At 44.0% G+C, this 13,838-nt stretch overlaps 1 protein-coding gene across 1 annotated transcript; it reads right to left on the bottom strand.

The window, feature by feature from the left end:
• Window positions 1–10,199: 10,199 nt before the first annotated feature.
• LOC108394506 (guanine nucleotide exchange factor VAV3-like) lies at window positions 10,200–10,732 on the bottom strand. The gene has a single exon (XM_017656103.3). It carries the CDS (start codon window positions 10,730–10,732, stop codon window positions 10,217–10,219), a length of 516 nt encoding a protein of 171 aa, XP_017511592.3. The 3' UTR covers window positions 10,200–10,216.
• Window positions 10,733–13,838: the final 3,106 nt, after the last annotated feature.

The following is a 13,838-nucleotide window of genomic DNA, read 5'->3' as shown; positions in this document are numbered from 1 at the left end:
GGTGCTCCAGGTGAGGGCAGTGCTGACAATTACACTTGTCACTGCTGGACTGGCAAGCGACAAAACATGTTCCACCAAGTTTTACTTTTGCTTAGAATAGAAACAAGTTGCATATAGCAAATATAAACTAAAAATTCTTGTTGTCAAAGGTTAAACCAACTCTTTCTTCTAGTTGTCACTGTTTAATTGCACTCTTCAGGGCTCTTGCACGACTGTTGCTATATTATGCTTTGTCTAAAGCTGCCCAATCGTCAGAACAAGAAGAAACAGAGGAAAAATTACCAGTGGGAGAAACAGTTTCGGGATGGCCTTCATGGAGAGAGTCACTGGAAGATGCTTCCTTTTCCTCCAAGACGTCTTCTTTGACACCTGGAATATATTGAATACATTGGTGAAACAATACTGAAATCCTAGGAGCTTGTGTTATGGCTCTCGGAGTCGGTCCACGTGATTATGATGGTCCTGAGAGAGGACACAGAATGCTATTTCAGAAATAGGAGTGTTCTCTTCAGCATTTAAAATGTAAGTGAGAACACAAGCTAAATGTATCTAGGCCATAAAATGAATTTGCAATAAAGTAGTCAGACTTGAGTGTGTGCGTGACAGCAGGACATACGTGACCCTTGGGTCAGACCACCTGGAAATGTTGATGTTAATTTTGGCAAAGAGCTGGCTTAACATATTTTTAACCTAATTTTTACTAAGATTTTGTTGATAGAGATGAAGGAGCATTTCATTTCTCCTCTTTCTTGATCCACTGAAAAAAAGGAAAAATCTTGATTTTTAAACATCCAGCTGTTATGAGCTTATTGTCCATCTACATCCCTCTGCTCTCTGGCTCCGTCTAAAGAAAGGGAATCCTGTGGTTGTGGGGAGAAATGGAGATGGGTCAGTCCAGTGAGTAGCGGCATCTGATTGAAAGGCATCCCACTGCCTACGGGACATTTAACGTGCTTTGGTTAAACATATTTTATAGGTAAAAAAAACACATGTGGAAGTATAAAGGCAAGTTTGGAATTCTGTGGCTCAGAAATCTGTGTGCCATGAGTAAGGAGGGTACGTGCATTATCCTTGGGTCACTAGCTTAACTTAAATGCTGACATTTTTCCAATCATCATCAACCACCACTTAACTAATCAAAACCCTGGATAGGACCTCTGTCCAGACACAGGGTAGAGTGGATGGTGTGGAAGGACAAGTCCACCATTTATTGACTGAGTGAATTTATTGACTTATTTCTTAAGTCTCTCAGCAAAAGAGGCAGAAAAACTACTTGTAGTATTACTGTGAAGAGTAAAATTATAAGATAGAGCCTGGTACATATTAGATACTCAATAAAAGGCAGCTATTCCTACACACTGAGTCTACACTGAGACGGGGAGTTTTGTGTGAGAGATGGTTTCTGTTGTCCGGTGGGTTTGCAGGAGAGTCGGGCAGCTGGGGAGACCTGCCTGAAACAAGACAAACCAGCATGGGTTCCATTCATTCATGGATTCAGTCATTCAACATACATGGATTTCAGTGCCAGCTACACATACAGGATCTGGGAATCAAAAAGACACGGTCCCTTCTTCCAATGAACTTAAATTCTAGCAGGAAGACAATGTGGAAAAGTACATATGGTACAACTTTCTGTTCAGTCAAAACCTCTAATACTGTAAAAGGGAATAAGGGGAGAAGTGCAGGGATGGCTTGGCTGAGGAGCATCATTTTAGAAATCTGGAAAGGACGCTGAGCATATGCCAGAAATGCCCTTGCTAGCTGTGTGACCTTGGACAAGTCACTTCTCTGTTCTGAGCCTCAGCTTCCCCAGCTATGAAGCAGAGATAATAATAATTCCCACCTTATGGAGTAGTTCTTGAGATAAACCCAGTAATGTATATGAAGCTCCTGGCTCAGCCTAGACCACAGGAAACACTCAATACATGTTAACTAGGTGCCCAGATTAGGAGATGGCCATTCTAGACCCTGTGGCTGGCATAGTCATGCGTTCCTCATTTAGGGAAAGAGGAGGGGAGGGAAAAGAAGGAAGAAAAAGCAGGTGTGGGAAAGAGCGTTGGGGCCCCGGGGTTCTGAGCGACACTTCAGACATGCTGGATGAGGTCAGGCTGGCGGCAGAGACGGGCTGAGGAGCAGGACGTGACTGAAGCCAAGTCAGTGCTGTTTGCCCACAAGCTATGGGCAGGAAAGAAACATACCCTGGCCTGTTACTTTAAACAAAGGTCTCTGCATGTTAGAGGAAGGTGAGGGAAATGAAACTGCCTGCACGGCAATCAGTGGTGGAGCCCTGCTGCGGTCTCAGCAGGAGAGAAACCTTGCTCCAGAACTAAGACTGCAGTGGCCGGGGTGGAGACATGGGGACGGGGATGACAGACAGGACAGTCATTTAGGAGGTGGAAAAGTGTGCAGGTGAGAAAGGAGCACAGGCCCAGGACAATTCTGCTTCTGAATTTCCCCTGGGCTCCCAGATTGATCTAATTTTGCCTGCAGAACATTCAGAATGTCTTGACACCTATTCCCATTGTTATATAGGAAGAGAAGAGCTGATGCTACCAGCTACCCACCATCTGAGGAAAGGGGACCATCCGTTTGGATCCCCAGAGCACTGTCCCGGGGAGCAATGGGTAGAGTCCACTGCTGTGACTGCCCGGATCCTCACTGCAACAGGAATTCAGGAAATGTCAGTCACCTTAAATGCTTGTCTTTAAGTTTCCCTACTTCCCAGAAAAGATTGGATTTGCTAAAAAATATATATACATATATACACACATATATAAGAGCCCTGAGGGCTTGACTCAATATATTATTTTTTGTACAGAGTTTTGTAGAAAAACTTGTTAAACTATTGAACAAAGCCCTAACTGAAGGAGCCTGTTTATACACACAGTTAAAGGGAACAGCAAGCAGAATCCCCACCTGGCCCAGTGGTGGGCACAGGATGGGTAAGGCTATAAATCAGAACCTTCCAAATGTTCACAATAGGGATAAAATAATCCATGAGCCAGAAGGCAAAAGAGAATTTAGGAAGCTCCTGAGTCACTTCCTCACCTGGCTTGTGCACTTCAGGGTGTTCTTCAGTAAATTCACACAGCACAGCAAACCCAGCTTATAAAAACTTGCTGTGAAAACCATCATGGGATGAATATTTACATATCCTCAAGTATGAAACAAATAGACATTCAGGTTTAAGAGACTCGGGGCTCCTGGAGGAAAGTCCCTGCAAAGGGCGGTGGGGCCTTGACGGACACGTGTGTTTATTTCCTTTTCCTGCTGTAAGTTTCTTCTTCAGATGGTTGGCAAAGACCCCCAGGTCATATGTGACAAGGGGACTACGCTCTTGGGCAACAGAGGTCACGTTGTGGTGATGATCTGACATATGACCCTACTCAGGTTTGTGTTAAATATTACAAAATGAATCGTCACATCATATTCCTGTTATATGCTTATTAATAGTAGGTCAGTTCCCTGGTTTACTTGTCAAACAAGGACCATAATCTCAGTTGCTGATTGGTACTATTTGAATCTCTTCAGACACTGATTGAAGGTCTACTAGGTATGTTGTGCTCAGTCCTGGAATGGTGTGTAAATAAAACACACTCCTTGATTTTGTGAAGCCTGTAGTCTATTGAGGGAGGCAACTATTTATAAAAATAAATATGTAATCAAGTTTAGTATAAGAGCAATGAAAGAAAAGAATTGGGTAACACGAGAGAAAATAAGGGGATCTTATGTAGATCTGTCCACAAAGGGAAGCCATTCTGAAAAAGCCATACAAGATAAATCCTTCACACTGAGTCAGCCAAGCTCAGAGGCTCAGAGGAGAGTTTTCTAGGAGAGGGAACTATGTTATAAAGGTCCTGGGGTAGAAAACATTCCAGGGAGAGGAATGTAGAAATAGGATGGAGCTGTATAATAAAAAAGCATTTTAGAATAAGCATTTGAATTTTATTCTATGTGAAATGGAGCCATTGAACAATTTTCAAGTAAAGAAATGATTTGATTTGTAAGTCTTAGAATTTTGGATTGTAAATGTTATTTTAAAAACATACTTCTCAGCAGTTAAGCGACATTACAAAGACCCTTAGCTGTCTGGTGTGGTGAGCCCTGGGGCTCCTCCAAGAGCCTCACAGGCCCCTCACGGCCTCAGGACAGGAAGCTGACGCTCTCTCTTTCTCTCGTCCCTCTCTCAGCACTAGATCGGCATCTTCCTGAATTTACATTTTTGAACAAACACTATACACAGTACTTAAATACTCGTATATCAGTAAGAAAAACAATTGAATGGAAACACAGGAAAAGGATGAAATGATAGTAAGATCCAAAAAATGTTAAATTCAACAGCATCTGGGGAAAATGTAGACCAAACTAGCAACAAGAAACTATTTTTTATCTAACTGGTTAAAAAGTCCACTTGGTGATAGCAAGTGTTGCCAAAGGTTTGAAGTCATGTATACACTCCTCCAGTGCTGGTGACAACGTGAATGGTACAATTACTCTAGAGTTGCATGTCAGTACCTGTCAGTAAAAATCATACATAGCTTAGAATTCAGAAATTCCACTTCTAGGCATAGACCCCGGCGCTGGTCATTTGCACAAGCATGCATAGAGAATGACATTCCCTGCAACGCTGTTTGGTGTAGTGAAATGTACATAAACCCACTAACTGCATGGCTGAACCACGCACATCCGCGTCACTGGGCAGTAGTTAGGACTGAGGAGTCAGATCTATACTGCTAACACAGGTTGTGTGAGGGACTGAAAAAGCAAGCGGAGGGTGCATACAATTCCAGTTATGTTAACACACATGATAAAACTACATAATAGTTTGGTTTTTTTAGTGTCACATGTCTGTAAAACAAAGAAATAGTTCTGGTTTCTTTTATACTTAATAATTAAATTTTTCATAAAGACTAAATCATTCATGTTTTCTTGACTTCTTATTCTTGGCCCTAAAAATATGACCCAGCTAAATGCATTCAAATACAAAGTAAGTTTTTATTCTGTCTCACTGAGTAATCATTTACCCTTACTTTGTGTTTTAGGAGAAAAACTTAGGGTTGGCCTTAAGTTTTTTCATTTTTTTCTTGCTAAAAATTCAAAATTCAAATGATCGGAATATTTGAGGGAATGGAATCTTTAGTTAAAATGTTCAGGTTAAATCAAGATTATCCTGAAGTCTCCTTTTCAACCTTTATTAAATTTTCAAAAAAATGTTCATCGATATTATACAAGTGATCCCACTGCTACTACTATTTATTTTGGGGGGCGCCTCGTCTATTCAGCTCGCCTTGCTAGCTACGTGGGGACAGCCTGTCATTGTGTTAATTGGTGCCACACAGACATCAGCCTCCTTCGGGCACACACGCTGCTTGAGGAGCTCTGACTCAGCAGCTTCCCTGGCTTGACCCTGCGGGCTCCACGGAGCCCAGCGTGAGACTGACATGAGGGTGTGACAGCCATCTCTGCCCATCTGGGGGGGCATGTGGGGTTGTCCTCCGAGGGACAGTGTGGACACAGCTCAGGTGCCTCTTCACTTAGCTGCCTGAAGCCCGAGGCTGTTTGTACCTGTCAGCCTGGACTCACAGGTGAGGCCAAGGAGAGGGGAGACCGCCTGCCTGACTTCTAGCATTTCACGGCAGCTCATGCGTTTAAGCCAAATGGTGTTAGTAGTAAAATCTGGGCTGTATCAACTCTGCTGCTGTGCTGCAAAGGGTCCCCCTTGTGGGCATTAAAAATACCTTGTTCTACGTAACATCATTCTTCAAATCATGAGGAAAATGTCAAAAATAGGTATAGAAGAGGTGTATGAAATGGAAAAATATTTTTATACATTATACCGGGAAACAGAGCCTGACTCAAATTCTTTACCTTATGAACAGAAAATATTGGAATTCTTATGTTATTAAATTTTGTAATGATATTAAAATATGTCACTGAAATTTGCTTTTAAAAAGCTAATGCACTTATTTATATTTACCGGAAACAGTTACCTAGTCTCAAGTCATCTTCTTCTATGCGTAAAGTTGTGCCGAATATCAAATTTAAATGACTGTCTTTTCCTACAGCATTTTTACTCTAAAACACAGGGAAATTCGCATGCACGCTCCCCATGGACAGTTCAGTTTGTGTCTGCTTCCATGTTTTGAAAAGGTTCAGAGGTTTGGAGACAGTTCCCACATTTGGTGATGAGTATCAGCTTGCCTACAATCGCACAGACACCGCTGAGCCGACCGATCACAATCTGATGTCAGTCTAATTCCTTTCTCAACAGATTAAGTGGTATCCGTGGAAAGTATTTCATGTGTTACTGGGATTTCTGAGCAAAGTGAGAAATAAGATAAACGGGGGTGGCCCATTGTCAGTTCGTGTTCCTTTCTTTCAGCGTTTCAGTTCCGAAGTTTAATGGTCTTTGACTCGCCGCAGTTTTCTCTGAGTTGCCGTAGGGGTGCCTTCCTCATTCGCGGTCCCCTCTGAGAACACCGAAGAGAGGACCCGCTGGGGTCACTGTCAGGAGAGGTAATGTTTTTCCTGAACAACTTCTAGCTTGTGTGCTTTTTCCCTCAATAAAAGATATGCAAATAAATCTTCATAAGTGACAAACGGCGTGAGATAACTCTTGGAATACAGCATATTTCCTAATCATGTAGGCTGCTAGCAATCTTACAGGTAAATGTGGGTTCTACAGACATACAGGATTTTCTGGGACATACGTACTTACTGTGTCCCTGGGATTATTTAAATTTCCTGTTTCTTACAGCAGCTTTTTTTTCTCATTCTAAATCATTTTGTTCTGGTATGCGGTGCATGTATCTTTGTCATCTACCTTAAATCTTATTTCAGCCCTGATTTCTTTTTCTGCTTCTGCAACTCTGATCATACAAATTTTGGATCTTCTGCTATTTTTCCACAGGTTCCTGAAGCCCTGTTCATTTTTCTTTTCAGTGTATTTTCTGTCTTTTGTTTAGATTGGGTAAATTCTATTGATCTGTCCTTAAATTCACTGATTTTTATCCTCTTTCATCTCTTCTCTACTACTGAGCCCATCCAGGGAATTGTTTATTTCCCCTATTATACTTGCCAATTTTATAATTTCAATTTTGTTCCTTTTTTTGGTAACATCTATTTCTTCGCTGATGTTTTCTATATTTTCTTTCACCTCAAGAGAATTCGTAATGCTTATGAAATCATCTTATGATGGTTGCCTTAAAATCCTTGTCAGATAATTCCAAAATCAGATTCAATTCAGTGTTGACATCTGGTCATCTTTTGCGCATTCAAGCTGTGCTTTTCCTTGTCCTTGGTACGATGAGTGATTTTCAGGTGTATCCTGGATATTATGTTAGGCGACTCTGAATCTTGTTTGAATTTTTGAAATTTTAGCAGGCGGCCAGTCCCCTGTTTAGTTTTGGCCTGCAGGTCCCGCCTACCTCGTGGCTGTAGGACCAATAATTGGCTAAATTTCAGCCACCGCAGTGTCAGCTCCGTCTGTGTGCGGCCAGGGCTCCTGTCTCTGCTGATGACGTCAATGACACAGTTCCCTTTTTACAAGCTATACATACTTATAGTTCTATCATTTGTTGGGTTAAAATTAAATCTCCATCATGATGAAAAGTGTGATTGTGCATAATACATTTAGTAACAGAGCTCTATTCAAAGAAACATTAGTATTGTTAAATATTACTACAAGTTATTCCCAGTTTTTTAATTATAATTAAGGATGCATGTATTATCCTTCACTATATGTGTCCCTTCCACATTGAAATGGTTGTGGTTGCATATGTAATGTAATTTTCTAACTTTTTGCAATTGAAGAGTGAAATATACCAGAGTAGAAATTAGTAGAGAGCCCCAAGAGGGGATACTCAGTGAGACAGGAGAAAAGAGCACTTGGCACCGTGGAAAGTGGGAAACGGCGAAAACACAGGCATGGGGAGCCGCTGGTGAGGGGGACTGAGCCTCCCCCCCGGGCTTTTATCCGGGGGTTCTTCTGGGACTCCCACCAAGAACAGCCAGTTATCACAGACAGTGCTTACCCTTGAAGTATTCTGTTCTAGCCAAACAAGCTAAATTGAGAACAATTGACTAATGTTTTTAATGTTAATATCTCATTTCTGTTTATCAAAACAAGGTAGCGATAATAGCTGTACCAAGTTTCCCAACTGTCTCATAAACCAAGTCCAATTTTCAGGTCCAACTTGGACCCACCAGCCCCAGTCAGCATTTACTCCATCTAAACGCAAAGCCAGCACCGGTCTCCGGGCTGCTTCCCTGTTGCTCCGAGGCTGGGACTTCATTCTGCTGCACCCATCTGCTCTCTGCATGGAAAGAACTGAGGGGTACAGCAGGGGATCCTGTGAAGTCCTGGCTTCAAACCGCAGGCAGAAATAGTGGGGTTCTTAATAACAAACACCCCGATGAGAGCCACCTGGCCAAGTGATACCACAGGAGCTGTCATTCTCTGGTTCATCTGCTTCGAGCATGTTGCTAAAAATGAAGTGTTCATTTTCCTTAAAAATTAAATCCTGTCACCTTACCTAAATCCAACTGAAATGGCCATATAGGGCCAAACATATGACATTGAAAGTGTCATGTATTCACGAAGCAATGAGACATATGGGTCAGTTGGTATTGCCTGCCTACCGAGGAATTTTCCAAAGAGTTTGTTCATATGCAGACTTTATGTTTTAGGCTTTTACTGTTCCTAGAGATGCTTTTTTCTCTTACTTACAATTTCAATTTTAAGAGTTCAAATCCTAAGTAACTTGGACAGGTATAAGATACACATATAAAACTACAACTCTAAAAGGTAAAACTTTGCTTCAACCCTTATTTACTTAAAAGATGTGTTTTAAATAATTCATCTAATTCACTTTCCTTTACCTTTACGATGAATATTAACTTATATACACAGGACCGTTGCCCGTGTATATGAGTGCGTTTCTGCTTGTACTGCGTGTGGTTTTGTGCTGTCAGCCACGGCAGTCAGGAGAGGGCTGCCGCATCCTCATACACAGGCTCGCCTGAGGTCATGTTTGTGTGTGGGCCAACCACCTAAGAGATGCTGCAGCTGGCAGGGAAATTCAATGGTCATGATTCGGGAGACCGAATACCAAGCAAACACAGAGATGGTATGTCTGTGACATGCACGGTGGAGAGGACACCTGGCGTCAAGGGCGTTTGTGACTTTACAGGTTAGGGAAAAAGTTCTCAGATGAATGACCAACAGACAGATATCAGCTCTCCAGTTCGAGTACTTTGGCTAACATGTATTAGAAAAATTAGTTTTCAAAGCAAAATAATAATGCTTTATAGATTCTTCATTAGGAAATCGATAAGTTCTCAGTAATCTGCATTGCCACATTTACAGGCTGTCCTTGCAGCTTAGAGGAGCTGAACAGCACATTTCCAACTCACGATTCCATTCTCTTGTGGGCGGTGTGGGCCACCATGTAAAGGAGCTATGAGGGAAGTCACATTTTCTGATCATAGTCAGGTGTTTGTTGGAGCAAGAAACTGAAAACAATGTTCAGAGAAGGTGCTTACCAGCAAACTGTGCTGCAAAACCCTCGTATGACCTGCTCAGCTGTGTTCTCTGCTTGTGAGGATATGGTCATCCACCACCCCAGGTCTTTACACAGCTGCCCAAGACCCCTACAGGTCTCTGTAAGCATGCTACTCCTCAGGAAGAACACACATGCCCTTCCTCTGACAGTCTGCAACAACAGCCCTTCTACCAAAGTCTGCTTCAGCGGTGGTTGGCCGAGAGAGTCTGACTTGTGACATGACTTGTAGACATAACTTGTGATGGTTCTTGGCATTGCCCCTTGATTCCAATTCTCCCATAATGGAATTGACAAGAATTTAACAAGATTGTTAAAGACTGTCACCTGTGTTTGCACCTCTCCAAAGTTACTTTGAGATTTATCTGTCCAGCGTTAGGGTAGGGTGGCAGGCTTCCAAAAAGAAATGCATTTCTGCTTTCCCTTAGGTATTTAAGTCAAGTGTTTAGAACTGGTGTGTATTCTTCATACTTAGGTTTTAGGATTTATGGAGAGGTAGGTAATGAATGATGTCTGTCTTCTGTCAGTGTAAAGAATGCTTATGGTCTTGGAAGGCAAAATTAATTTCTTAATGGAAGAGAGTTAATACTTTTGTTAATAAAGGTTAAATGTCTTGCTTATTAAAAAAAAAATAGGGTGAAATGCTGGATTGGAATTTATTCATCCTCTTCCACATACGTGGATGGAAACCAGCCAACCCTGCCATTTACTTCCCCTCTCCACCAGCCATTGGAGCTCATCTTCGTATAAATCTTCACCACATCTCCTTTCAACAAGGACAATTCCCGCATGTCTCTTGTGCAGGAGTCATACCGCGCAACGGCAATGCCCAGAGCTCTCGGGCTTAGCAAGCTGTGGCCTGCCCTATTACCCCTCTGCCCTGCTGAGTGTTCCGGCCCCTTGGGCGGGAACTGTAGAATTGTATCCAGGGTTCTAAAGCCTTCTTTAAGAGAAGGGTGCTTGCAGCACTCCACGAGTTCCATTAAACTTTTAAACTTTCTATTTTCTGCAATGTGAAAAAAGCCATCTCTTGTTAAAATCTTGATGTGCTTTGCTTCCCTATTATACTTAATGCTAATTGCATATTCTCCTGACTCTTTGGTCCCGTGCCTCACAAGGTAAGAACTATTCACCCTATTAATAAGTTTAGGCTCTACCTGCAATCTTTCCATTGTGACACTAACTCCAGAGACACTAACTCCAGAGACACTTCAGTGGCACCCCTGCTGCCCCCAGGCACACGTTTGCCTGGACGTTGCCTAAGCCCTGAGCAGTCCTGGTCCCAGTCCCAGGGGAAGAGTCCGAGACCATTAGCCAAGTCTCTCACTGAAAAGCTGGATCCCTTTTTCCCAGAAGACTCTGTTCTGTCTGCATGACCTTTCACCCCTCTCACCCTGACCATCACCCAGGGGTGGCCTACATGAGACCAGTCTTTCCTGGCAAAAGCTTTGCTTCATGCCCTAGAGCCTTAGTGAGGTGTGTGGACCAGGAACAGGTGAAGGAGATAGAGTCAGATATTTTGGGGGTTGATTTTTCAAACGTCTACTCCACACGTAAATGGTACTAGCAGCCTCATCAGAGAATGACTAGGGTGTGTGGGATGCCCATTATGGGGTGGCCCTTATGAGAAAAGCACATGTACTGTCGCCAGGTTGCAGATGTGTGCACGTGGGTCAGCATGGTGCTGAGGGTCAACAGCTTGGAAATCCAGTTTCCACAGCAAGCAGTCAGCCAGCCCACACTGTGCGCCAGTCTGGAGACATACCTCATCCTTCACAGCTGCGTGCCACAAAACTGGTCTTGAGTATGTGCCCAGGTGAAGGCTGGTTAGGGTCTGCCTTCTCGGGACACCCAGCAGGAACGTGCACCCAGGGCAGGAAGACCATCCAGCACCCACCTGACTGTCGCTCATCCCTCAGCGCCTCTGCACGTCTGCCCACCTTTGGCCCCCTTTTTCTCCATGACCACCTCCCTCTCCTTATGCCCTGGATCCTACAACTTCTCAGGGCTGCAGGGGCTTGCCCTTAGCACTACTCCTTCTAAACCCTGCGCCATTGATTTCCACTCTATTTAAATCATTCTCATCAAACTGTTTCCCATTTGAGAAAAAAGTGGCCTTTAGAATGCCCGTGTGCTGCGGGTACCACGTCTTCTCCAGGGCAGCCTCCTCCGGAGAGAAGTGGACGCGCCCTCCCTTCCCGTTAACTCTCTCCAAACACTGCTCGCACTGCTTCTGGGAACACCCTCTGCGGACAACCTCTGCCTGCCAGGTCAGAGCTCAGTTTGCAGCCACCTAACAGCGCCTCACGTCATCTGCTGTCTCCCAGCTCCTCACACAGCTTTTCCCCTTCTTCCTCCCACTCATTGTTGCTCCACTGCTCGCGTATCTTGTTTTCTAATGTCTAACTGCCCCTAGGACACAGTCCTTGGGCATCGTCCTGGTTATGTCTACACTCGCTGTTCAGGAAATTGCATGTACTGTCCTGACTTTAAATTTTATATATGCAATTATGTTTATGACATCAGAATTTTTATCTACAGTCCAGACTCTCTCCTAAGCTTCCCTTATCTTTCCCACCTGGATTGCTAAAATGGTGTTTCCTGTTTCCTTCCTTCATGGATTCCAAAGTGGAGCCCCAGGAAAGCCGACCAGCCACGGAACCGGAGCCACGGACGGCAGTGACACAGCGCCTCTCCTGCGATGCGCCCCCAGCGTGGCCGGGCCTCGCCGCCTCCACCACCTCTCTCGGGCCACGCGGCGGACGCGTCTCGCCTCTGCTCGTGACGGCTCAGCTCGGGGGCTTCTGCCCCTGTGCCCCGATCAGCTCTCTGCACAGCTGCCGAGTGACGTCCGATGCTCGTCAGACCCTCTGAGGCTTCCAGCCAAACGTCAGCGGCTCCTCCACGCTCTGAGTGGGGCCCGCACGCCGTGACACGTCGGCAAACCCCTGTGCGGTCCGGCCTCGGCCTCCCTCTCCAAACTCACTTCCCGCCGTGGGGCTTTACATTTACTTTTCCTTTTTCTTGGAAGATTCCAGATGTTTGTATGGTACCTTCTTTACCTATTTTAGATATTCATTCAAATGCCACTTTTCTAGAAAGGTCATTCAGGACCTCCCTAAATAAGATGCCCCTCCCTCTGCATCCCAACACATACACACATTCTATTTCTTTATCCTAATTAAAGTTTGCATATTTATTACTACCTGATCTTACATGTGTGTGCACACATGCTCACACACACATGCGTGCGCACACACACATACTTCTGTGTGTTGGTCAGCCCCCTCCTCCCAGCCCTGACTACAGCTGTCCACCATGAAAGAGACGTTGCGTATCTGGCTGGGAGAAGAACTCCAGGACCTGGCACAGGCCTAGCCCGTAAAAGGAGGTCCAGCAAATATTCATTAAATATAAGGATGCAGAGCTCACTCACCTGAAGCTTCTGTCACATCTCAGGACTCTCGGTGGCCAAATATTGATCATCAGTCCACATGTCAGGCAACGTTTTGCTCTCAGCAGCTAAAAAAATTAATGAACTTTAGGAAGACTCTTTCATTCTCCTGAGCCAAATACAAATTAGTTGAGGTTCAGAATTCTTGTCCCAATTATGGTCCATGTCAATTTTGATAAATTAAGTTTACCATGGCAGTTGACAAAGCATAATCTGCAAAGTGTGTTCTCTTTATTTCTGATTGATCTTCAGTTTTCAGAAGCATCTAACATCTTATCTTTATGTTTCTAGGCTCCAACCTCCTTCAAGAATTTAAAGATTTACAAAGCAAAGTCAAATGCTTATAAGAGCTTGCATTTTTGTGAGAAATCCTTTAACATTTGATTAAAACCTTTTTTCTAATTTCATGATATCTCCTTTCAGTGGCTCACACTGATTGCTGGAGTTCTTACTGGGAAGGCCGTCACCACCACTTGTCACGACGCTGAGCTCGGCTGGGCTTCACCAGGCCGGATCTCTGTGTCAAGCAAGCCCTTTCACTTCACTGTTGGTGACAAAGGGACCCCATCAGCTGGACGGTCCGGCAGTAGCATCCCTGGTGAGGCAGGGCCACAAGGTTTTGTTGGCCCACGAGAATGCTATTGGCTCCATGTCGGCCTCTCTGGTTTTCCTCCCAGAGTGTGTGGAAAGAAGTCCAGGGTAGCAGGGCACGGCCTGGGTGGGGAGGCCCTTTTTGGCACATGTGTGACTTTTCATTCTTTCCAAGCTTCACACATGATGCAGATGCTAAACAACTGTTTAAGATTCAAAAAATCCGGCCAAGC

Source organism: Manis javanica, chromosome 11, assembly GCF_040802235.1.
Source record: "Manis javanica isolate MJ-LG chromosome 11, MJ_LKY, whole genome shotgun sequence".
Lineage (NCBI taxonomy): Eukaryota > Metazoa > Chordata > Mammalia > Pholidota > Manidae > Manis > Manis javanica.
The sequence above is the reverse complement of the archived record's forward strand: the minus strand, read 5'-3'. Positions and strand labels throughout refer to the sequence as shown.

Bases quoted from the DNA above. Each gene is read 5' to 3' on its own strand.
- LOC108394506 (XM_017656103.3), bottom strand. From the start codon at position 10,732: ATGGAAAGATTGCAGGTAGAGCCTAAACTTATTAATAGGGTGAATAGT.